Source organism: Lycium barbarum, chromosome 4 (assembly GCF_019175385.1).
Source record: "Lycium barbarum isolate Lr01 chromosome 4, ASM1917538v2, whole genome shotgun sequence".
In the NCBI taxonomy this organism is placed as follows: domain Eukaryota; kingdom Viridiplantae; phylum Streptophyta; class Magnoliopsida; order Solanales; family Solanaceae; genus Lycium; species Lycium barbarum.
The window spans coordinates 20,081,282-20,107,920 of record NC_083340.1 but is presented as its reverse complement, the minus strand read 5'-3'; the positions used below and the strand labels follow the sequence as shown (position 1 = coordinate 20,107,920).

Sequence of the window (26,639 nt, the reverse complement as noted above, 5' to 3'; positions counted from 1 at the left end):
TTCATCTTGAGGTTAATAAGTGTTTCCTAAATTAACTATTCGCCTATTTGACGCCTTAAGGCAAATATATTGTTTTTGATTAATTCACCTAAGTTTGGCTGGTAAACCGTAGTTAACAAATCTTAAAGGATACTTAACCCCTTTCCTTTAGGATAATTAAAAATTCTTACCCAGAATCACATTAGTTGAGTAAACCATTAATTGGAGTCAATTTTAAGCATTTATTTAGTTAAAATAGGTGTCCTAATTCACCTTTTTAAAATAATTAGGTGGCGACTCTTTAATCTAAATAATTTAGGAATCACCAATATGTTGTACTTTACTTTGACCCAGTTAAAATGAGGTATAACACCTGTTACAAGATAGGAGTAAGATCTCCATACACTCTACCCTCCTCAGACCCCACCTGATGGAATTTTACCGTGCATGTTGTTGTTGTTCTGGTGCACAGTAGAGCAGTTTAAACGTGTTTGGTTCAAAGGGCTAATGACCATTTTTTCAAAGGTGTGTCCATCTAATGAACTCTACCTATGGATTGTATATTTTATTCTTTTCTTTAGATTTTATAGTATAATGGAGACTTTTGTTGCACAATAGAGTAATACAAGCGTGTCTAGTTGAGAATTATAATCTCATGTGGTCAAACTACCTAGTTTTACTCTAATTCGATGATCATATATATTATTCACACTCAACTATATCATCTATTTGTTGACGTGTATATCAAAACTTCATTAATCTCTTCTGAAACCTCATTGAAAGTAAATACTCAACAATGAAGAGAGACGAAATTATTAATAGTTTTGTAGAAAAGAATTAATGATTTATTTTTCCAAAGGGTAAATGTAAATTGAATATGTCTTCTATGGCTATGAAGGTGCATTAGTATTTGAATCTTATAAATTTCTCTCTTCTTCTTTATTGGGATCACTATAACTTGTTTCAAAAGTATGAGATGTACTAACCGATCACAAGAGAGAAGAAAGAGGAAAGAAGAGGATTGAAAGCAAGAAGGTGAGGTAACTTGAGCAATCTCTTAGCTTAGCTTAGTCGACAAGACTAAATTGAAATACATTAAAACTTAACTTGGATAAAAATCTAATAGGACATAAGTGTAAAACATAAAAACTTTCTTTGCTCCAAAGGTCAGCTACTCGTCAACAACTACATACCATCAGATAAGCAGCAGGTACAACATCTACAAGCTTATTCATTATTAAATTTCACTAACTTAACATACAATCTCTTGCACAAGGGTACAGGTCTATATATTGATGAAACCCTGCTCTCTCAAAGTACCAATCCGCAACAGCTTCATTGATTGTCTACACAAATAAATGTTACAAGAAATTAATTTTTTTTTTTATGAACTCATCAAAACGAAAATGGCAGGCATATGATAAAATTCAAAAACAAAAAAGTGTGTATTCAAACATTATATGGATAAAGCAAACAAATATTACCTTATGAAGTAACCTTGGAGAGCTAGAACTGAACCAATACGACGCTGTAAGAATTCTACCATGAGAATAGCAAGACGTGAGAAAATAACCCCTTGTAAAAGAAAGGGGTAGTCCCTTGAATGTCTTCAAGAACTCCACTCCAAAGGCTAAATTAAAAGAGAAAAAAAAAACAAATTAAAGGAGAAGAAGAGCCAGTGAACATGTGTAATTGGAAGGTATACATTAGTTAATCAAAGAGAAATGCTAACCTTGAACAATTATACGTTGGCCAAATGTGCAATTATTTATGTTCTTGCCGCAATCGTTCCAGGCATGTTGAGGATCAAGGTATGAAGGAACCAAAATGTTATTAATCTGGAGTGAAGAGTGTTGAATAATTAGAATTAATTATTTTAGGTTTATAGAAGCTAAAGAAAGAAAAGAATAACATTCATAAAACTAAGAAAAATTAGCATTTGTCTCCTTGACCTGCCAGGTGTCATAGACAGAATTGATTATGAAAAGTGGAGTCTGGATGTATGGAATGATATTCTCAGGGAAAAAGCACCGCACCATATATCATTAATTAGGAAAAATAATGTTATAATTAGAGGTCAATATTTATTCTCCAGCATAAATAAAGAAATCATTTTTGCTTCCAAAGCTTAAACTCTTACCAGACTTGGTTCCATTACAGACGTGCAAGCTGATGGCAAATTCTTAGCCGATCCCTGAGAATGAGAGAGAAAAAGCTATTATAGTAAAGCAAAAGATTTAAATTGCATCTACTTCTTAAGCATACCAAAATTTCTAATGTGACTCACATGTAGGTTAACAATTCTCCTATACATCTCTTCAATATATGAAGCACCAGAGGCTGTCTTCCTGCATAAATTGTGAAACTTGCCCAGAAGGTTGAGACAGTAATAAAGTTAATAGAAGATTAGAATATCATTTACTTGAGATCACATAATGTACAAATAAGAAAAGCTCACCCATTGATGAAGAAACCAGCATCTGCAACGCACTTTACTGTGGCATCATTCGGCAGGTGGGATTTGAACTCGTCGCAGTTTAAGATTGTTGCCAACCCTCCGGCTGAAGTTCCGCATAGAATTGCCTGTCATTGCATTTTGGTATTCAAGATTAATTAGCAGAGTAAGGTAGAATATAAGTGAAGTATAATTTATACTCTATAATGCTTTTTGTAACTGGAAATTGCAGTAAATAACCACACGAGAAACTACAGCTCAAAGAAAAGAACAAAAACACTGAAGGATGGACATCGAGCTCCATCCAGTTACCAAAAATAGGATCTTACGTTTTTAGCATTTTTCATTCCTTTGCTCCATAAATCTTCCATAATAGCCTTAAATATTCTTGCCCCTCTAAAAAACAGCTTCTTATCCTAATGTAGATTTATCACCAAGTTAAATCATCAGTGATATTAATTATGAGTATACATGAGAGACATATGTAGTATTTACTAATTTCTTACAGGGTCAACTTGTTCAACATCACCCGTGAAAGATGAACCATCACAATACTTCACCCTCACCCTGTTCCAATTGTAAAACTCTACCAAATCCCAACATTGTTTGCAGTTAGAAGAATTGGGTAAAAATTATGCACACAGAGAAAAAGTTACATACTGCGTTTGAATTAACGAAATATATATGAGCTTCACCTGGATTTTTTTCGGAAGTATTATGAAGTATCCCATTAAAAGAACTTCGTTGTTCCATCCTTTTGGTAGAGCCTAAGTCCTTAGTTGAACGATCAAAGCAGTCTGGGATAGAGTTGCACCAACCGCCTCCCTATAAATATGAAATTTCTCCGGAGTTGGTAAAAGTTTAACTTGGTGTCTTAGTTATGTTAAATATGAAAATTTTAAAACGACCAAGAAGAATTAATCAAGAAACTAACATCCAAGTAGACAATCCAGCTACGAACTCCGCTACCATGTCCTCTATCTAGATGATAGGCTGGTGGATTTCCATCTAGGCATACTGTCAACGATTCAAAAACAATACAAATGCATATGATTTTCTTTTATGTTACAAATTCAGGAAGATAATATTTATGTATAACTAAAAAGTACCTGCGCCTTGGGCAGTTGCGCTTTCGAGTATTGTGATATTGACATATAGCTCATCTGCGCCGCTGAGAACAGTTGGACACAATACTTGTAGACATGCTAGCAAAGCCAACAAATGTGTTGTCTTCCTACAACAAACAAAAAGAAGTCTAATTACACAAGGCATTGCCCAGTTCTAGTTAAAACAAGAAGAAGAGAAAAAACAGTACAACTAATTATAAATGAATCGAAAAGAAACAGATACAAAGACGAAACATGGAATGAGGATTACATGTTGTTAACAGCAAGAAACTTTTTCTAGCTTCTTAAAAAGGCTGAGATAAAGAGAATGAAAGGAGGTTTTTAGAGAGGGAGAAAACAAACAATGCTTATGAGGATACAAGTAGAGGTGAATTTTATGAGAGTGAACTGCTTGTTTTTTCTTTTCCTCAGAAACTGTTCTATTACTTTTATGTGCAAAGGTAGATTTGAGGTGCTAATTGAACAATTGTGCATTACTGGAAATATGAAATTGAAGAGCCACAATATTTCATTTTTCATTTAAAATCCATACATAGTAAAGAAGTAATCAATGATAAGAAAAGCTACGTCAGGCAAAATTCAATAGGAGCAACATATCTTCTTGTTTCTTCAATTAACGTTTTAAGTACATGTTCCATCAAAATGATATAAAAGGGTCAACCTATTGATGTTTTATTGAAACAATTAATTATCCTAGCTAGAAGGACCACCCTGTGTAAATTATTTTCGTTTCTATCAAGAAATTCTTTAATTGAGGAACCTTCTATTAACTGATGATTAGGACTCATAAATTGACTCTATGTACATTTTAGGCAATCATTTTTTGTGAATTGAAGAATTACACGTGTATGCTTTAAATGAAAGTTCCAGAATAATTCTATATGATGATTTATTGTGAATAGATGAAATTGTGTAGGCAAAAGTTTAAATAGGTGATTAAACTAAAATAAATAATGAAAAAAAAATGTTATCTAATCTACAAGAAACATTTAGTAATAATACCTAGCATATATATGTGATCGAGCATGCACATATTTGTAAAAGGATGCACATATTTACATAACGTAATGAAACTTAGAAATATACTAAAATATGTTCCAAAAAAAGATTAATATCATTGTTAAGTTAGACATTTTTGTTATCTGGCTGGGTCCGGACTAATTCAAACAATGAATTTTTCTTTCAAAGAAAAGAAAGAGATGGAAAAACATCAATATGTACATAAACAAATTCATTCATAACAATAACCAAAAGGAAAAATGCATAATTAAATTACCCCTTACATTTGTATAAGAGAAAGAGAGTTCATCTGTGATCTTGAAGCACCAGAAGTGAGGCTTGAGAGGGAGAAAAAATAATGCTTGGGGGTTAGACAAGTTGAGGTGAATGAGTTTGCCTGAATTTGGCTCTATTTATTATAGTCTCCAATCTCCATCACTTATTTATTTCTTTTCTTCTATCTTTGAACAAATTCACATGGATTAGTCTTCATATTTGGTCGTAGAAATTAAAAGTTTCCACAATCGTCTTCTTTTATTGGCAGTGAAAATTAACTCCCTTTGCTACTTTTATCTTCTTCAAACAATTCACATGGGTTAGTCTTGATTCATTAATCGTTTTAGGTATATGGCCTATTCAAATTCTTTAAAAAAGGTCATCCTATATATGTACTATTACTACATATATTAGATATTCATGTTTTTGGCAACGACATCATGAACCGCTTATTCCAGAATTAAGGACCAGTCTATGTAATTAATGGTGCTAGTATATCAATAAATGTATCACTTAAAAAAAATACTGATTTAGTTTTACCATTGAAATTTGAAATCAATGATCTTAGTTAAGGAGATATTACCGATGGGATAACAACAAAATTAGATAATCTGCAATCATGTTTAGTGATGGAACTAGGCAGCTTAGCCGACGAAAAATATTTCGCAACTAATTTCAATTTTCTTATAGTAGATATGCACATGCATAAAAAATAATAAGTATGTAATTGTATTTTACTGGCAAAATGGAATTTCAACCTCTTCATATCTTTATTTAAAAACCAGAGAAGTTATCCACGCTTCACGCGATTATAACAAATATTGGTTAATCGAAATGACCAGCAAACAAATACGAATTTAGAATTATCTTTTTATTTTATTAGAAAGAAAAATATGCTTACCAACGTATATCTGAATTAATTTATACATTTGGGTTAACTCATATAGTAATTCATACATACAATTGTTATAAAGATGTAAAGAAGATTAAAAAATAAAATGTTAAATGAATAAAATTGAGTAATTTTCATCTTAAAAGTTAAAAGTACTAATTACAATACAAATAAGAATATTTAAATTATGATTTGTCTTTTTTTAAGAAGATAGAAATTCATGCAAATGAAATTTTAATTTTTTGATTAGCATTAAAAATTCTTCTTAGACGACAAACTTTATTATATCTGGGAGAACACAAGAGCAAAGAGCTTTCCTAGTTTCTCATTCTTCCTTTGAAACATACTCCTTCTGTTTCAAAATAAGTGTCATTTTAATTGTCCCAAAATAAGTATCACCTTAGACTTTCAAGAGAAAAATGGGCAAGTGTTACCAACTACGCCCTCAACATTAGAGAAGTATTCCTCTTTAATATTGCTCAATTTTCAAATCCGACCCAACATAAGTGCACCTTAGCAAAAAAAAAAATTGTCCCAAAATAAGTATCATCTTAGGAAATCAAAATATACCCTTCAAAGGCTTGAAGAAAACTCAAGGATAAGCGAGAGCATACAAATATTTTTGTTAGATGCTTTCACTATGTCTTCGTTAGCTGTTTTTTTTTCCTAATGAAAATCCAATATTCATTAATCAAACATCTCTTTACGATTCTACCATAAACTACTACTACAACAAAATTAACTTATTATCACTTGTAAAAACACTAACCGTAAGACATCATGTTTAATTTATTCTTTTAATGTTTAGTGTTCATAAGTTATAATGTCATCTTAAGCACTTGAAAATAAAAAATTCAAATGAAACGAATCACTTGTAAAAACACTAACCGTAAGACATGTTTAATTTATACTAGACATCATGTTTAATTTATACTTTTAATGTTTAGTGTTCATAAGTTAAAATCTCATCTTAAGCACTTGAAAATAAAAAATTCAAACGAAACAACTCCTCCATCTTACTATCAGAAAGATAAGGTCACGTTGGACAATGACTTTAACAATAGAAAATTAATAGAAGTATCTATCATGCAAATGACATCATTAAACTCTTCAAAATTGATTTTTTGAAGAAATCTCTTAATTATACACTTTATACTAAAGAGAAAAGTGTTAGAAAATTAGAATACTATTGGTATTCTACTGCTCCAACTTGAGAAACAAAACCACTGTAAGTGACAACTTAATAAAATATTTTTTTAAAATAGGCAGTACACTAATGAAAGCTTTGAGGAATTATGCTTCAACCACTATTTACTTCACCTTCACCATTTCAGTTGTGCTGCTTGTTTGTGGCTTCAATTCAGTGACAATCAAATCTATCATCTTCTCAACAGGGCCTCAGAACTCAACTTGCATAACCTACACAAATCATCTGTACCAATCAACGTTCACAAATTGATATCCTTTTACTAGTTATTGAACTAAAGAAACAAAATTCAGTAACATTTAGAATACAAACAGATATAATGATTTTTTGAAGGTAGAAACCGCTTTGTAATTTATACTCTAACTTCTTATATGATGATTCAACATTTAGTAGTACATTTAGCCAACTTGAATGCCTTGAACCAATGTAATTCGTTCCAGACATCTAGGAAAGAAGAAAATAATAAATTCCATTGGGTTGAGGGCCAATTGTTGTTGTTGTTTTTTTTTTTAAAAAAAAAAATACTACAACAATAACAACATACCTTGTATAGTCCCACAAGTGCGGTATGGGGAGGGTGGCGTGTAAATAGACCTTACCCCTACCTTTGTGGGGTAGAGAAATTGTTTCTGATAGACCCTCTTGGCTCAAGAAAATCGTTTTCCAAAAAAGGTTTGAAAGAAATGCAGGAGTCAAAAGCTATGATGAAAATATTGAAGAATATAGAAAAAAGTAGTGATTCCGAATTGAATTATGTTTATGAGAAAACTTTGTCTAGGGTATTTTTGCCCCTACTTTCTATTAGTGGGAGAAATCTTAACATACAAATGCTAATTTGTTATAAAGTTATTACTATCTAACCTGTAAGTGAAGAATGAACAAATGAATGGGTGCAGAGATATACCACCAGATTGAATCACCAAAATTATGCGTGGATTAACAACGCAAGCTAATATAGTTTTTATAACTATCTGCAACTAAGTTTAGTCTAACATTCAGATGGCCACAAAAATATTTACTAAAGGTCAAAAATCTAAGTTGGATGTAGCCTAGGACTATTTTAGAATTCAATTACATTGTAAAAGCACTTATACTATGAAAAGCAATAGACAACAATATTTAGAAGTGATTTTTTACATGCTCCAAGTAAGAATAAAACTTAAAACTACATCACTATTAACATGTATCACCAAGTACCATTTATAGAATTCCATTAAAATGAAAATTTGAGCACCATCCATTTTGTTGCAGTCCCCCTTCCTAAGTTGCGCAGACTCTTCGTTTTCTATGCCGCACCCATCTCCATATGGTATGGGTGCAGGTGCGGGATACGTCTCGGATATGGTCAATCAACTTTGGCTACTTTGACCGGAGTCTGTGTGACAATATTGTTTTTGTTGTTGTGGGGGGGGGGGGGGGGGGGGGAGGTAAAACCGATTAAAGGCATACCTTCAATATTATAGTCCTTTTGTCTCATGAACGCATGTTTCAGGCCAAACAGAGAGAAACCAAGAATTCAAATACCCGCACCTGAGTCTAAGCAATTTAGCCCCCTCTACCTCCCTTGGTACATATGACACAACCTTAAAATACCTGATTTCCAATGTCCTACTACTTAATACATTTAATCATTATAAAGAAATCATGTAATGACAATAACTCTTTACTTTAAACATCGCCAACAATAAAGAATAAAAGAAATAGAGAATAACAGAAACAATATCAAGAATCATTTGCAAAAAGGTGCACAAACACAAGAAATTTCTATACCTGAAGAAGTGCTAGTGCATTACACTCTATTGGATTGTGCAAAAGTCAGGTTTGGCCGCGACAAAACAAGATTGATGAAACTATCTCCTGCAAACAAGCAAATTAACGTTTACAACATATGTTTAGCTAGTAACTCTCACAGTAGAAGTTTAAAAAAATAAAAATTAAATAGTTGACGTGAAATTTCCACAGTTGAAATTTAAGACAGACAATGATATGGCTGGAAAGAGAATACAACTTCAAAATTTCACCATGGAAAAAATATTTAACTGAACCAATAATGTGTTTCTGATAAAGCAAACAGCCACCTACATGTCGAGGTTGATATCTCCCAAAGGCACAAACGTTAAAGCGGATAATAAATGATAACAGCAAGGGAAAAGTCAAAATTCCGAGAAAATAGAAAAATATGAATCCTGAATTGAAAGGTTGCCACGTCACCGAGCCAATTGCTTGCAATTATTTATTTATATATATATATATATATATATATATATATATATATATATATATAAGATTATTTAACTATTTATAATGAACTCAAATAGGAACTATCCGTTAAAATTATAGATTGATCTAACCTAAACGTGTTTTAACACATTTACTCTTTTTCATTGGCACAACGGACCTCTAAATTAGATAAAGTAAAGCTTAAATTATCACCTCAACCAATCAATTTTATCTAGGAGAAAAATATAATTACAAACATAGTTTTCTAGGGGGAGTTGCCCAAAAGGCCATATTGAAAAGTTATTTTGTCAAAAGGCCACAAGTCTTTAAAAATTGGTGATTTCACCACCATTTATGATATAAACATGTCACTGATGTGTTGTGTCAAATCTCTGCCTGAAAGTTTTGAAAACTGCACTTTGGCCCCCAACCCCTAACATTTTAATTACCCAAAAAAAAAATCCTCCAAAAGCTCTCGATTTATCCACTTTTTAGATCTCATTTCCGGCGATTTATCCACTTTTCAGATTTCATTTCATGCGAAAATTTAGAGTTTTCATCAAAAATTAGTTCCCAACAACTTAGTATAGCGTCGATTGCAGTCTAAACCATAGTCGTAGTCTATTATCGATTTATTATGGCATCGATTGTAGTCATAAACTATAGTCGTAGTCCATTATAGATTTATTATGGCGTCGATTGCAAAATATATTATATTAGGAGGTGATTACATGGGTGAATGGGAGGATACCTCAAAATGTTGGAATTGAATTTCTATGAGCAAGGTGACAGGATGATCCTAATAGTGATGACAAAGAGTGTAGGGACAAAAAAATAAAAAAATAAAACCACAGACCCCAAATTGCACAAATCTAAGGGATCGTGGATAGGTATACCATAAACCGATCGTCGTTAATAGATAACAGTTATCATTTAGGCTCGACTTCACGCATGGTCAATAATTTTCCACATGTTATATATAGACCAAGGACAATATTTGTCTAAAAATCCATAAGTAAATAAAATAAAATAAAATAAAAGTACATGCCACTATTTAAATGTTATAATAACCCTTTAATACTGTGAGGACCCCACCGCCTGGGTCGCCCAGGACCGGTGAGTAGACTCCTTGCGGGCCCCCTCCATGACATGCATGCAGCTCAATTGGTGAGAGTCGTCTCCTTCGGGAGGACAAAAGGCTTGAGGTCACGGGTTCGAAGCTCTGCAGGGCGCAGCGAACTGGTGTGATTTCCTGTCCATACAATACCTGAGTATGTCAAGCATGCATGTCATGGAGGGGGCCCGCAAGGAGTCTACTCACCGGTCCTGGGCGACCCAGGCGGTGGGGTCCTCACAAAAAGGCGACTTGTGTTTGAGGATCCGCAGGTGTAACCCATGCATGCTGCGGGTTGCCCTCCATGACTTGCTCATGTACACTGCATTATTGTGGCAGTGAAATCACACCAGTTCGCTGCGCCCTGCAAAGCTTCGAACCCGTGACCTCAGGCCCTTTGTCCTCCCGAAGGAAGCGCCTCTTACCAATTGAGCTGCAGCTCAACTGGTAAGAGGCGCTCCCTCGTGGAGACAAAGGGCTTGAGGTCGCGGGTTCGATACCCGTAGCTCTGCAGAGTGAAGATGGCATAGTTGTGCGATCCGTCTGCGACCCAAGTCATACAATGCTTTCAGTGTACATGAGCAAGTCATGGAGGGCAACCCGCAGCATGCATGGGTTACACCTGCGGATCCTCAAACACAAGGCGCCTTTTTTGTCGAGGATCCGAAGGTGTTACCCATACATGCAACGGGTTGCCCTCTCATACATACATGCGTACATGACATGCTGACATACCACAGCTGGGCGCTAACCATACTGTGCATGGACTACTGAGTAATTGTGGCAGTGAAATCACAGACAGTTCGCACACGCTGTAGCGCTTCGAACCCGTGACCTCAGGCTCTTTGTCCCCCTGATGGAGCGCCTCTTACCAATTGAGCTGGTAAGAGGCGCTCCATCAGGGGGACAAAGAGCCTGAGGTCACGGGTTCGAAGCGCTGCAGCGTGTGTGAACTGTCTGTGATTTCACTGCCACAATTACTCAGTAGTCCATGCACAGTATGGTTAGCGCCCAGCTGTGGTATGTCAGCATGTCATGTACGCATGTATGTATGAGAGGGCAAACCGTTGCATGTATGGGTAACACCTTCGGATCTTCGACAAATACACCATATGAGAGTCCACATCCGTTGAACACATGATCAAAAAAGTTTTAGGACAAATAATGGTACTTAAAAGGCCAATATTTTTCTAAATAGCCATAAATAAATAAAAATTTAAAAGGACATACCACTATTTAAATATTATAATAACACTCTAATACATCATATGAGAATCTCCATCCATTAAATACATGATCAAAAGAGTTTTAGGACAAGTAATGGTACTTAAAAGACTAATATTTGTCTAAATAGCCATAAAAAAAAACATACCACTATTTAAACATTATAATAACACTTTAATGCATCATATGAGATTCTCCATCCATTAAACATGTTATCAAAGAATATTAAGACAAGTAATGATACTTAAGAGACCAATATTTGTCTAAAAAAGTCATAAATTAATAAAATAAAATAAAAAGAGGACATACCGCTATTTAAACATTATAATAACACTTTAATACATCATATGAGAGTCTTAATCAATTGAACACATGATCAAAAGAGTTTTAGGACAAGTAATGACAATAATAACGCTACTATCCAATTAGTCTGACAAGTTATTGTTCTCAAAGAACAACCTTGTTCTAAAGATAATCATTACTTGTGCTTAAACTATTTCGATCATGTATATAATAGATGAGGACTCTCATATGATATATTAAAGTGTTATTAAAATGTCTAAATAGTATCAAGTCTTTTTATTTATTTTATTTTATTTATAGCTTTTTAGACAAATATTGGTCTTTTAAATACCAGTATTTGTCCTAAAACTATTTTTATCACGTGTTCAATGGATGGGGACTCTCCTATAATGTATTAAAGTGTTATTATAATGTTTAATATCATTTTTTTTAAAATATTTATGATTTTTTTAGACAAATATTAGCCTTTTACGTACCATTAATTGTCTTAAAACTCTTTTGATCATGTGCTCAATGGATGGGAATTTTCATATAATGTATTAAAGTGCTATTATAATATTTAAATAGTGGCATGTCCTTTTATTTATTTTATTTTATTTATTTATGAATTTTTAGACAAATATTTTCCTTGGTCTATATATAAAATGCGGATAATTATTGACCATGCGTGAAGTCGAGCCTAAATGATAACTGTTAGTTGTTGATAACAATCAATTTATGGTATACCTATCCACGATCTCTTAGATTTTTACAATTTGTGGTTTGAGGTTTGGGTTGGGGGTTGGAGTCTGGCATTTGGGTTTGAGGTTTGGGGTTTATTTTTTTAAAAAAAATTCATTAGACTAGTGCAAATTCAGCATGCTTTTCATTGCAACAGTCGTCCTTATTTCTTTGGTTTTGAAAGAATAGTTTTCGTAGTTTCCTTTCATTCCTTGAATTGGTTAATATACAAAAATGTACTACTCAAAATAGGAAAGTACAAAATATTACAAAATATTCTAACCTAAATAAGAGATTACAAAATATTACAAAATATTTATATAATCTATCACACCCCGCAGTCGAAACGGGAGGTTTACGAACGCTGAGACTGTCACGAAAATCTTCAAAAAGGACCTGAGGAAGACCTTTATTGAAGATATCTGCAATCTGATATCGGGACGGGACATGAAGGACTCGAACTTGTCCCCGCGCAACCTTCTCACGCACAAAATGAATGTCCATCTCAATATGTTTGGTGCGTTGATGTTGTACCGGATTACCAGACAGATATATGGCACTCACATTGTCACAATATACCAATGTAGCTTTGCGAACCAGACAATGTAGTTCCAATAAAAGATTGTGAATCCAGCAAGACTCAGAGACAACATTAGCCACACCACGATACTCTGCTTCAGCGCTAGACCGAGAAAAAGTTGGTTGTCGCTTTGACGACCAAGAAATCAAGTTGTCACCCAAAAATACACAATTCCCTGACGTAGAACAACGAGTGTCTGGACAGCCACCCCAAACTGCATCGGTGTAGAAGACAAGGTCGGTGATTGATGATGGGTAGAGATGCAACTCGTGATCAAGAGTGCCCTGAACATACCGCACAATCCGCTTAAGAGCATGTATATGATCGTCCCGCGGGTCATGTTTATGTAAGCACACCTGTTGGACAACATATAAAATATCTGGTCTCGTAAAAGTGAGATCTGAAGAGCATCTGCGAGACTATGATAATGAGTGGGATTTTCATAAGGAGCACCCGAAGTAGCACTGACCTTCGATTTTGTGTCAACCGGAGTGAGAGAGGGATTGCAAGATGACATACCCCCCCCCCCCCCCTCCTTGTGACGGGTCACAGCAATGCCAAGAAAATAATTCAAAGGACCTAAATCTTTCATAGCAAATTCGAAACAAGGCCTATCCGTGATAGAACGACGGAGAGCGTCTGAGGATGTAGTGAGTATAATATCATCAACATAGAGTAATATGTATGCCATTTCAGTACCCCCATAGTAGATGAACAACGAATTATCAGACCTGCTATTAGAGAAGCCAAGGGAAAACACAAAATCTACAAAACGTTTATACCAAGCACGTGGAGCCTGCTTAAGCCCATAGAGAGACTTATGCAATAGGCAAACATAATCATGATGTGTGCGGTCCCGAAAACCCATAAGCTAATGCATATACACAGTTTCCTTGAGCTCACCGTGAATAAAAGCATTCTTCACATCCAATTGATGTATAGGCCAATGCTTTGACAACGAAAGACTAAGAATAGTGCGGATAGTTGCCGGTTTCACCACCAGACAGAACATCTCATCACAGTTAATGCCAACCTGCTGAGTTTTGCCATCACCTACAAGTCGGGCTTTATGCCTCTCAAAATCACCATTAGACTTTTCTTTATGAGTAAAAACCCACATAGAACGAATAACATTAACATTAGGTGGATGGGGGACCAAATCTCACGTCTTATTCCTAACAAGAGCATCAAATTCATCATTCATAGCAATTTTCCAATTCGGGTCTCGAAGAGCAGCCAATGGGTTACGAGGTAGAGGAGATTTCATAACCGTAGTATGTAAGTTAAACAGACGTTTAGGCTTGACAATACCCCGTTGGCTGTGGGTGACAATGGTGGGACGGGGAGTGGGGATAGGCAGCTGGATAGGAGCAAGCGGACGGAGGCTAGCAGTCAGGCTAGCTGGGGTTGGCAGTCGATCCAACTAGGGCTGCCTCACCGTAGGACCAGCAGCGGTGACGGAAGGCAGCGGAGGAGCAGTGGGCTGCTGGGCAGCGGGCGGGGAGGCAGTGAAGGGAGCAGGTGCCATTTTTTGGAGGTGATGAAAAATATAAAGGGAGATCCCTTCATCTAAAAAATCGTATATATGGGGTGTAGGAGTAGACAAGTTAGCAAAGGGAAACCGAGTCTCATCGAAAACAACATGACGACTAAGGATGATCATATGTGATGATAAGTCATAGCATTTGTAGCCTCTATGGTTCGATGGGTACCCCAAAAATACACAAGATGTAGACCGCCCTGTAACTTATGAATCGTAGTTGACAGGAAAAGAGGGTAGCAAAAACACCCAAAAACCCAAAGGTGCGAGTACGTCGGTTCCTTATGATATAAAGCATGAAGGGGAGATTTATGGTTCAATAACTTGCTTGGTAAAATATTAAGTAGGTAAGTTTCCATTTGCAATACATGATGCCAAAAGGAAGGTGGGAGAAAAGCTTGGACGAGAAAGGTGCGCACGACATTATTGATAGACCTAATTTTCCTTTGAGCCTTCCCATTTTGTGAGGACGTATGAGGACAAGAAAGACGGAAAGACATCCCATTCGACTCACAAAGACGCCAAAAATCATTATTTTCATATTTTTTTTTCCCATTATCGCATTGGACATTTTTTATTTCTCGTTCAAAATGCGTTCAGACATGGGCCCGAAATTCCAAAAACTTAGCAAAGACATCAGATTTCCTAGCTAAGGGAAAAGTCCACAAATATTTCGAGAAATCATCCAAGAAAAGAATATAATATCGATGACCCATGGAACTTAAGACATGAAAAGTCCATAAATCACTATGAATAATATCAAAAGCCATACAAGTGTTCGAATTAGATGGAACAAAAGGCAACTTAATATGTTTTCCAAGCACGCAAGAATGACAAATACTAGAGCAACTAGAATTATTACATTCAATGATTTTATTTATCCTAAGAGAATTTAAAACTGACGCGCCCGGGTGACCCAAACGATCATGCCAAAGAGAAGAAAACAAATCAGCAAAGGTTGATGGAGAATTGGCTGTGTTTGCGATGGTGGTGGTGATAAGATATAGATCGCCCCTGCTCTCACGTCTCATTAGTGGCATCCCCGTCTGAAAATCCTTCACAGAAAACCCATATGGATCAAAATTAACAGACACAAAGTTATCAGTAGTGAACTTTCTAACAGAGATTAAGTTTTTAATAAGTTTTGGGGCGTGGAGGACATTTTTCAACGATAAAGAAGGGTTTGGGGGAGGCAAATGAGTATGACCACAACCGTGAATTGGAATTGAATGACCATTACCAACAACAATACCATGATGATGATTGCTCAAATTAGAATAAGACGAGAGATTACCATTCATGGATGTCATGTGAGATGTGGCACCGGTGTCCATGTACCATTTCTGGTCCGGAGGATTCAAAGTCATCATATGCATTGCCGATTCGATGTCCGTGGGAGCACAAGATGGGGCATATATCTGCTGAAACGGGGCAGCAGCATATGCCTGCTGCGGAGGCTGGGGAGCACGACCAAGAATGCCCGGTTGTTTGGCCGAGGGCCCTTGAGAAGATGTCAGCCAAGTGGACGGATACGGGCAAGGTGGCACGGCCCATTGTGGCATATATCCCCAAGCATAATAGGGAAGCTGCCACGGCTGAGGAGATGGCTGACGCGGCTAGCTGCCTAGCGGTGGCTGGTGATTTCCGCCTTTGTGACCACAACTGCCGCCACGGCCTGCTTTGTCGCCAGCGTTGCCACGGCCAGCGCTGTTCCGACGGCCAGAATTGCGACCTTTGTTGTTGTTATTTTTGCCCCTGTTATTCACAGCATGACCAGAAGAATGAGTATTATCAAAAAAATTAGTCGAACCTTCACCACCTGTGGTAGTCACCATCGCCGAAGGAGTAGAGTGGGCCGTCTGCATCGCCTATTCTCGTTCCTCTAGAATGAGTAAGGAGCGCGCCTCGGTGAAAGGAGGCAATGGTTTTCTGTGACGAATCTGCGGTCCCACACCCTTGAATGCGTCGGTGAGACCCGAAACAAGCTGAAGAACAAGACGGGAATTGGAAACCGAAGCCCCCACATTTTTATCTGATCGGAGATGCTGTTGAGCCTCTGACAATACGCAGACGTGTTCAGGAAGTCTTCCATCCTAGTTGTAGAAAACTCTTGTTCGAGCATAACGGCACAGGAGATTTGATGGTCCTGGAAGATATCACGCAAGAGATCCCAGGCTTCCATGGCCATTGCTCCAGGTTCAAGAATAGTAGTAAGGAGGTCATTCGAAATCGTGGAATAAATCCACTGGAGCACAGTCGCATCAAGGGTCGACCAAAGTTCTTTGTCGTCATCGGAAGGAGGGGCTGCCTGCTTCCCTTTCTCTGGTGCGATGATATGGTGTATGACCCTATAGGATATGGTATGGATCCTAAACAATTCCGCCCATGTGCCGTATTGTGAATTCTCCATTTCAAAAACCACAGGAATGTGATTACGGATGTTGGAGACGGTGAAAGCGGGGGGGAAGGATGATTTAGAGGTGGACATGGTGGCGGGAAAAAAAAGTGGAGAGAGGTGGCAGCGGAGAGGAGAGAGGAGAGGAAAAGAAGAAAACCCTAGACTTCTGATACCATGAAAGAATATTTTTCGTAGTTTCCTTTCATTCCTTGAATTGGTTAATATGCAAAATGTCCTACTCAAAATAGGAGAGTACAAAATATTACAAAATATTCTAACCTAAATAAGAGATTACAAAATATTTACATAATCTATCAGGTTTATCATCGACCAAAATGGGAAAATAACTGCAAGTCTCCTTAGCAAACCAGAAGATCAAGAGGAAGTAACGATCAGTACAGGGAGAACAAGGGAAGAAGGAACTATTAACCGAGGATAAAGGAAATGTAATGTGACTTTTTCTAAAATAAAAGCCCATTTAAGGTAAAGTTTATGAATAGTAAGTAATTTAGAGGAAAAGGAATAGAAAAAAAGATAATAATGAAAGAAAAGCAGAAAGAATAGAAAACGCTGTAACGGACATGTAACTCAATGGACACTTGTGTCCCCACTTATCTCTTTTATTTTCTTCCTAAGTTCACCACACGTGCACTCATATATACATCTAAAACTGATAAACCGTATAGTTTTTTTCGTTTTGCTTTTAAAAATCTAACAACGAAATTAAATGTGCAGTTCATCGAAGATCCAACTCTAATAATAATACTGTATTTGTTATTCCATCGACAAAAAAAGGATATGAACAAAACAAAGAGTAATGAGAAATACATATAATCGAGATGCCATTCAGCAATAGCAGTCAAGGTACGGACTGCTTACTTCTTTTGTATTTGTTTTTTTTTTTCATTTTGTTTACCTTTATATTTGAATAGAAGAAAATGTTTGAAAAGAAGATCTTTATATATACTATCTGATGATTGAAAGAAAATCAGAACAAATAAATGAATCGTGTTTACCTCTCGCGGTGCAGTGAAGTGGGGTTTCGAGTCCCGCACCCTCGATTTTAAAGTAATAGCCGAATCAAAAAAAAAAAAAAAAAAACAGTAGCCTACTTAGTACTTCAAATGAATGTTTCAAGATATAGTGGTTGAAAGACGTAGATATTTTCAGTGGGGTTTTTCGCGGCTAAAGTTCACCGGAAAAAGGAAAATAAGTTTTTGAAGACCCTTTTTTTTTCAAAAGAAGAATAAGATCTTTTTTTCTTTTTTTCCTCCCCCCTTCGGCTGAGAACTGAAACAATATTTATAGGTGCCAATCCAACCTAGGGTTTCGATTTGGGCGGGATAATGAAATCGATTCAAAGTTGAGTCAAATAGACCGTTCAAATCTGAACGTTGAAATGTTTTTTGAGTAGGTGGTTACATAAGAATACAAAAGGCTTTCACGGTGAACAAATCTGTGAAGGTGAAAGGGAGACTGAGCTTTTTTGAAAATGGAAGGAAAGAGGCAAGACGATGACGTAGCGTCTTGCACGAAAATGGGGTGTCACGGGTTTGACATGGCTGAACAATAGTTGGTTTTTGTTGAGAAAGGGAAGGCATGAGGAGAGAAGGAGGAGCGTATAGAGAGAAAGAAGAGAAAGAGAAGGCTGCTTTTGTTTTAGGTTTAGGAATGAAAAGGAAAGGTTGGGCCGGGTCGTTGTGTTGTTGTTTGGGCTGGTGAGTCAAAAATATGGACTGGTAATGGAAAAATATGGGCTGGTCACGTTCGGCTGTTGAATTTAATATATGGGTCGGCTTATTGGTCCGAAAATGGGCCATTAATTGGCTGAAAGCATTGGTCCTTCTTTTTTTATTTTATTATTCTTGAGCTTCTAATTTGATAACTAGTACAATATATACTATGTAAAATTAATATGTAGAAGATAAAAGACTTGATAAAGTATAATTAATTTAACCAGCACAAAAATTCGAAAATAAAATGACGACGAACCATTTTGAAATTTGTGATAAAGTAATGTTAGTGGCGTTGATAGTAAAATAGTGAAAATTAATAATAGTGAAAATAAAGTGTTTAGCTCGTCAATAAATTTAGAAGCCCGAGAAAATAAATTGGAATAAAGGAGGGTCAAGATTGGTTTCAACCGTATATGTTGAGGTCATTCTTCAATTTCAATAAGTGACTGCCTAAAAAGTTATTGAATTTTACATTTAAAGCATACATCACATGTCATGTATCATGTCGTCATCGTTTGTTAAGGGAAGAAAGTTATCAATGATTACTAACAATGTCAACTTTTAAATGATAATATGAACATATAATAAGATTGAAATTCCGTTTTTCTAGTAAAATACAATTATTTCTTTGTCGTTGAGTACTGCGAGTGCCTTCTTAGGAGTTATACTTTTATGCAAAATGGAAAATTTATAGATTAATGTACTAACAGCATTACATAGAGTGGTCCTTCTGCAAGACACTTCATTACCAAAAACATCAAAAATATCTAACATATAGTAGCATTACATAGGACATATGGCCTTTCTGAAAAATTATATGGGCTATGTACCTAAACGATTACTGAAAGAGTAAAAGAGGTACGAGTCTTTTAAAGCCGAAGTGCATAAATAGTTAGTTTTGGGATCATCATTTAAGTCATTCTCAATACTTAGAAATTCGCAAGTCTACATACTTCAAAATAAGTTTAGATCCGCAGTGTCTGAAGTTAGGCTTGACTTCAGATATAAATATATAATGTCTAAAGTTTCATATGATCAGTGAATTAAGTATCATTTTTTCCTAAACTTCAATCATATGTGGTTGAATTGAGTCATGTTTGCCTGAACTTCAACCATGTTTACCTGAAGTTCATGCACATATGAGTGAAATTCAGTCATTTTTGCTTGAATCTCAGCTATATGACAGTATGACACTTCAGACACCTCATATTGAAGTTGTTCTGAGGTAGATAGAAGTACAAATTCTTAAAATAATTAGAAATAGCAATATTCAAATAAAAAATAATGTGAAATTTTACCTCAATATTGCATTTTACCCGGTCTATCTTTTCTTGTATCCTTATTGGCCTATGAAGGTTCTCTTCTTTTGAGCTACATGTGTTTGGTCGACTTCCTTTTTCTCTTCTTCTTCTTCTTCTTTGTTTTTTTTTTTTATTTTTTTTATTTTTATTTTTAAGGAAAGTTATTTTAAAGAACAAAAGAATAGTGTTTTGGCCCTATTAAGGCAGTCAGGCCATAAGTTTCCTCTGGCTAATGTGAAAATGCAATGAGATGAAAATAAGCACTCATCATACATTTCTTAAATGATATATATATATATATATATATATATATATATATATATATATATATATATATATATATATATATATATATATATATATCATTTAAAGCATAGCATATGTTCAGGCAATTCTTCAATTTCAATAAAGGAATACCTAAAAAGATATAGAATTTTAGATTTAATAACATAGATCACGTGTTGTAGCATGCGTGTCCTTATTGCCTGTTAATAGAAGTGGTCATCAGTGATAACTCAAGATGTGAATTTTGGAATGACGATATGAAGAGGTTGAATTCTGTGGTTGAGTACTATGAGTTTCTTCTAAAGAAGTAAATTTTTTAATGCAAAAGAAGTTATTTGTATATTAATACTAGCAGCATTACATAGAGTGGTCTTAGTGGTGATGTCACTGTTATAATCAACAAGAATCACGACTATAATAATCACATAGACCAAGAACACCTATAGAATAATAATACACTCGAAAGTAAGGTGCGTACCTTTTTCCGCCATAGCAACGCGAAATTGAAGACGAACTAGACTGAGTCTTCCTCTCCTTAAGCTTACAACGGCTGACACTTTTATGGGAATACCTTTTTAGGGTAAGCTAGGAGAGGGGACCTAGCCTCATATTTATATGCTTAAAAGCCTTAACCTAGTGAGCCTCCCCATTACAGGCTCACCAGTCTACAACAGGCCTACACTATTTCCAGACCACACCTATTACATGAAACGACAAGGGCCCGTCATGGAATCCACATAAATAAACGACCTCTGTCTTATCCACCAACTATTAACATTCAGCCCGTTTTGCTAAAACGTAATAATAAGTTAATGTTAAGTGCACATATACTAAATAATTCTAACATTCTCCCACTTGGACAACATTAACTTAATTATAAAAATTGGATTTTTTTTTTTATAAAAATGACTCTCGGGCTAAATAGACAGTGGCCATAAACATATAGTGGTGGAACGTCGTTCCATCATGGTCTAGTCAAACAAAACTATCAATGCCGAAATGCAGCAGTACTTGCATCACTCAATAACACAAGACCAATCCACAATCACTAACAATGAAGTTCTGCAGACACAAACCCAAGGATGTGGTAGTGTAGCAAGAAATAGCCAACATGGACTCCAAATCAAGGCTATTTCATTCTCAGTCCTTCAAACGATTTTTCATATCATGTACGCTTTAAATCAACATGCGCACAATCAAAAAACCGTCACCACGATTTTCTATTGCAACATGTGAGCACTAAAACAGCATGTGCTCCACCAGAAAATCTTAATTTTCGAGGCTCAACATGTGCAACATATTATATTGTGCAACAACCAAGAAAATTCACAAAGCATGAATGATATACTATGTATGTCTCCAAAAAGATCCAACAAAACAACAACATGATCTTATCAACATGAGACATAACCAACACATAAGACAAACAAAGATAATAAATCAACATTAAAATGAGCATAATAATAATCAACAACATAAATGATAACAAAATCCACCATAGCACAAATATCTCAAAGAGATAATATCATCCTAAGCCCCGAAAAAATAGGGTTGAGATCAGGCCTACGAGAGGTATTCAACTTAATACAATATTGAATACTCCCACTAACCTAACAAATCAAATGACTCAACAACGCCCATGTTATCAACATGCTGCTTAAAAACTACGGGTCTCAATCCATTGGTTAGTGGATCCACAACCATCAAATCAGTAGATATATGTTCAATCACAATATCCTCCCCTTTACCCATATCTCGTACAGCCAGGTATTTTATTTCCATGTGCTTAGAAGTTGAAGATGATTTGTTATTCTTCGAGTAAAGCACAGCTGCCCTGTTGTCACAATAAATCTTTAAGGGTCTAGAGATGGAATCAACTATCACAAGTCCCGGAATAAAATTTTAAGCCAAATAGCTTGCATAGCTGCTCGGTAACAAGCTACAAACTCTGCTTGCATAGTCGAAGATGTTGTAAGGGTCTGCTTCACACTCTTCCAAGATATTGCACCCCCTGCTAACATGAAGATAAAACCAGAAGTAGACCTTAAATAGGCAGGGCATCCACCAAAATCTGAGTCTGAGCAACCAATCACCTCAAGATCATCAACTTTTCTGTACACCAACATATAATCTCTTGTCTTCTTCAAATACCTCATTACTTTCTTAGCAGCAACCCAATGGCTTCTCCCTGGATTAGACTGATAACGCCCAATAGCATTGACAATGAAGGCAATGTCAGGACAAGTGCAAACCTGTGCATACATAAGGCTCCCTACAACACTTGAATAAGGCACATCTTTCATTTACTCTTTGTCTAGATCATTTTTGGGGCATAAGTCTAGACTTAATTTGTCACCTTTTACAATAGGGACATCTCCAGCCTTACAGTTTTCCATATGAAATTTGCTCAAAATACGATCAATATAGGCCTTTTTTTAGAGTCCCAATAACTTACGTGACCTATCTCATCGAATTTCAATACCCAGAACAAAAGATGCCTCTCCCAGGTCTTTCATATCAAATACTTTATTCAATGACTGCTTAGTTTCATGAAGCAGTCCTAAATTATTACTTGCAAGTAAAATATCATCAACATAATGAGTGAGAATGATGAACTTACTCCCACTAATCTTGAGGTAGACGCAATGACCAATCTTGTTTTCCACAAAGCCCATAGAAGTGACAATTTCCTCGAACTTCAAATACCACTGCCGAGAAGCTTGCTTCAGTCCATAGATAGACTTCTTCAACTTACACACTAGATGATCATCACCTATACCAGCAAAACTGTAACACCTCGTTGCTTCGGGCGAAAGTTTGACTCATAAGATGATAATATAATGGAACCAATATGAGGGTTATAGGAAGTGTTTTGAAAACCAATTAAGTCATAAGAAATGTCTTTGTGCAAAGAAAAGTGGGAAGCCACTCTACGGGGCATGTTTGCATGTGAGTTTATAAAAGGTCTTACTTCCAACGACCATAACCCCTTTAGTAATTGAGAATTTGGGAAAACCTCCTTGATGAAAGTTGTAGCCCTTTGAAATAGATTTCCAACGGTATATTATGGGTATTGAACGGAGCTATGCACAAAACGTTATGGCCATTTTACGACAGACTGTTCGGCAGAATATCACCCTCTGTCACACTTTGAGGCTCAAGATGCGGCCCGCAAACACGACATGCGGCCCCGCAGTTCCGCCGCAAAGTGTGCCAGAGAGATTTTGTCCAGACTTTTCTAGACTACTTTAAATAAGACCCAACTCGACCAAAATCATATTTTTCATCATTCTTGGTCAAGAAAACCTCTAAAATACTCTCTAACATTCATCCACAAGAAAATTCAAGGGAAATCCATGATCAATAACACCAAATCCATGAACCCAAATGTATGAAACCTAGCCAAAGTTCATCTAATTCAAGAAAACCCAAGGGAAGTGAAGTAGGGTTTTGGTGCTAGAGGAGTAACTCCACTCAAGACTTGTTCAACCACTATCTAAGGTAAGTTTCATGACTTTCTCATGATGATTAAAGTGTTGATGAGTTCTTGGGAGAATAGTAAATGGGTTTGATAAAGAGAATTATATGAACTATGCTAGGGTTTTTGGATTGTTGACTTGGGATAGTTGTATTTATATGGGTGATGAAGAATGATGTTAATTACATCTAATTAAGATTGTAGAATCACCTAGAAGTAATAGAATGGGAATTGGGTGAAGAAATCACCATTAATGGAGACTGTGGAGCTTCATGCCTACTAAGTGTTTGATAAAATGCTTAGATGACCAAAGCATGAATATTATTGCTAATATAGAATCCCTTTGACTAGTATTGATATAGATCAAAGTTGAAAGGGTTGACGAACATTGTATTACGCTCAAAGGCTGGAATTAAGGTATGTGAGGCTGACTATCTACGTTAGGGAATATTCATGATTCTCCCTACGCCTCATTCTTCATACTTGTCCGCAATTTGACTCAGAATATAGTTTAGCCCTAGTTTCATGATATGATATAGAACTGTTATCTTCTAGGGTTGCAGTTACAGAATTCGTTCATGGTTGTCACTGTGAATATCATGGACTCAGTACGTAATCTTTATAGACTTGTGTATTGTTACCACATGAGTTTCAGTCTAGAAATTCAGTATGCTCAGAAACAGTCAGTGTTTTTAATTCAGTCCAGCATGTCTATTTCAGTTCAGCATTGTTCATTATTGTTATGGTCTCAGTCCTTATTAATTAACCATAATTATACATATGTGATCTTGCCCGAGGGCACAACACAGTCTTGTGTATACGTAAACATGGCCGAGGCCATTGACTGACGCACTACTAGGCCGAGGCCATAGCGTGCATTTATTATTGGGCCGAGGCCCCACATATACAAACACAGATAATACAGATGATTCAGATACAGAGCAGGGAGCATTCACATCTTTACTTCCTTGCTATTACAGTTACAGTTATCAGTTTCAATTTCAGTTTCAGTATTTTATTGCTTCAGTTGCTTTACATACCAGTACAATTCAAATGTGCTGATATCCCTTTTTATTGCTTGGGGGCCTGCATCGCAATGATACACAGGTTGACGACTCAACTATTTAGGGGTGCATGTATCAGCTACTGGTGAGCTCCGGATTCCTTTGGGGCGTTGTTAGTTATCCAGTTATTTCAGTTTATAGACAGCTCTATTATTCAGTACTCTTAGAGGCTTCATAGACACAGTTCAGACAGTCAGATGTTGTTTTATGTTAGCCTTATTGGCAGTCGTTCAGTTGTTTGGTTTAGCCATGTTGGCTACTTTCAGATATGTTCAAATTGTCTAAGTATTTCCGCATTATGATATTTCAGTCAGACGTTTAGTTAATCAGCATGTGTTAGTTTTATTTTATAAATTAGTTATGTGTTGGTATCACATGTTGATTCAGCCAGCCAGTTGGTTCGCTCGGTCACATGCAGTCAGGCACCGGGTGCCGTGTTACGTCCTGGCCCAGGTTCGGGGCGTGACAAAAACCTTGAGGTTGTTCTATGTAAACCTCTTCATTAAGATCACCATTCAGAAACGTTGTTTTTACATCCATCTAATGCAATTCTAGATCGAAATGGGCTACCAGTGCCATAATGATCCTAAAAGAATCCTTAGATAACACAGGTGAAAAGGTTTCATTGTAATGAACCCCTTCTCGTTGTGTAGACCCCTTAGCAACCAATCTTGCCTTGAAGCATTCAATATTTCCTTTTGAATCCTTCTTGGTCTTAAAGACCCATTTGCAACCGACAACCTTATGACCTTTAGGGAGTTCAACAAGCTCTCACACTTCATTCTTACTCATGGAGTTCATCTCTTTAGTCATGGCATCAAACCACATCTTTGATTGAGCGCATGATACTGCATCAGAATACATCACGGGATCCACAACATCACCTTCAGCAAGGTATGCCAAATAGTCATCATGTAGTGTTGATCTTCTAGGTCTACTTGATCTCCTCAAATTTTGAACTTCTTGTTCAACAATAGCAGGTGACTGAACAACTTGTTCAATAATAGCAGGTGCCTGAACTTCTGTGGGTATAGGATCATCAGCTTGCACAGGCATAGATTCATTATACTCAATGTGTGCAAGTGCAGACACAAAGGTTTCCATGGCAATGGGGAGAGCGATTCTCATAGCTTCAACATTCTCAGCATGCTCACTAGCAACATTCTGCAAACAATCCTTATCTGCAATATCAAATTCAATAAATTTTGCATTTTGTGATTCAACTATTCTTGTTCCCCTTGTAGGACAATAGAAATTGTATCCCTTAGAATGAGCTGGATAACCAATGAAAAAATAACGCGAGGTTCTAGGTTCAGTTTTCTTTTCAGAAGGGTTATAAATTCTCACCTCAACAAGGCAATCCCAAACACGAAAATGGTTTAGGATAGGTTTTCTATTTGTCCACAACTCAAAAGGTGTTTTAGGAACTGACTTGGAAGGAACACGGTTAAGAATGTACATGGCTGTTTTAATGGCTTCGCCCCAAAGGAAACCAGGTAAGTTAGATCTATTGTTACACCCCGGAAAATTTTCGTTCGCGCACAGTGGATCGACTGGCGAAGGACAATTTCGAGTATCGAACTAGTGATGTCTTAATGATATTTAGGAGAAGAATTATAATTCCCCTTATGTTGGTAATGAAGTTCCAAGTAAGTTTCAAGAAGGACCCATAAGCCAAATATGGGCATAAGCCATCCAAAAAGGGCGAGTTAAGGAAACACTTTCGGAGGATCTGGTTTGT

General features: G+C 36.2%; 1 protein-coding gene across 5 annotated transcripts; it reads right to left on the bottom strand.

Annotated features, from left to right (window-relative positions):
- Positions 1–1,018: 1,018 nt before the first annotated feature.
- On the bottom strand, positions 1,019–4,995 carry LOC132638255 (pectin acetylesterase 8-like). 5 transcript variants are annotated; one of them, XM_060355201.1, is made up of 13 exons: positions 4,845–4,995; positions 3,544–3,668; positions 3,369–3,451; positions 3,130–3,259; positions 2,941–3,020; positions 2,764–2,850; positions 2,438–2,562; positions 2,267–2,327; positions 2,121–2,173; positions 1,932–2,010; positions 1,712–1,817; positions 1,464–1,609; positions 1,019–1,325 (listed from the first exon to the last, which is right to left on the bottom strand). In XM_060355201.1, exons 1-13 carry the CDS (start codon positions 4,868–4,870, stop codon positions 1,227–1,229), a joined length of 1,200 nt encoding a protein of 399 aa, XP_060211184.1. In that variant the 5' UTR covers positions 4,871–4,995; the 3' UTR covers positions 1,019–1,226. The 5 variants fall into 5 exon arrangements, with proteins under 5 accessions (XP_060211184.1, XP_060211183.1, XP_060211186.1 ...); XM_060355200.1 differs by lacking the exon at positions 4,845–4,995 and adding an exon at positions 4,129–4,226; XM_060355203.1 differs by lacking the exon at positions 4,845–4,995 and adding an exon at positions 4,094–4,204.
- Between the last annotated feature and the right edge of the window lie 21,644 nt (positions 4,996–26,639).

What these genes read in the sequence shown, in the direction of transcription:
- LOC132638255 (XM_060355200.1), bottom strand. Translation starts at nt 4,199, where the DNA reads ATGGAACATGTACTTAAAACGTTAATTGAAGAAACAAGAAGATATGTT. An exon ending in CCTATTGAATTTTGCCTGAC is followed by an intron (nt 3,669 to 4,128) that starts GTAGCTTTTCTT and finishes TGTTTGTTGTAG; the next exon opens with GAAGACAACACATTTGTTGG. An exon ending in TCTGTAATGGAACCAAGTCT is followed by an intron (nt 2,011 to 2,120) that starts GGTAAGAGTTTA and finishes ATATATGGTGCG; the next exon opens with GTGCTTTTTCCCTGAGAATA.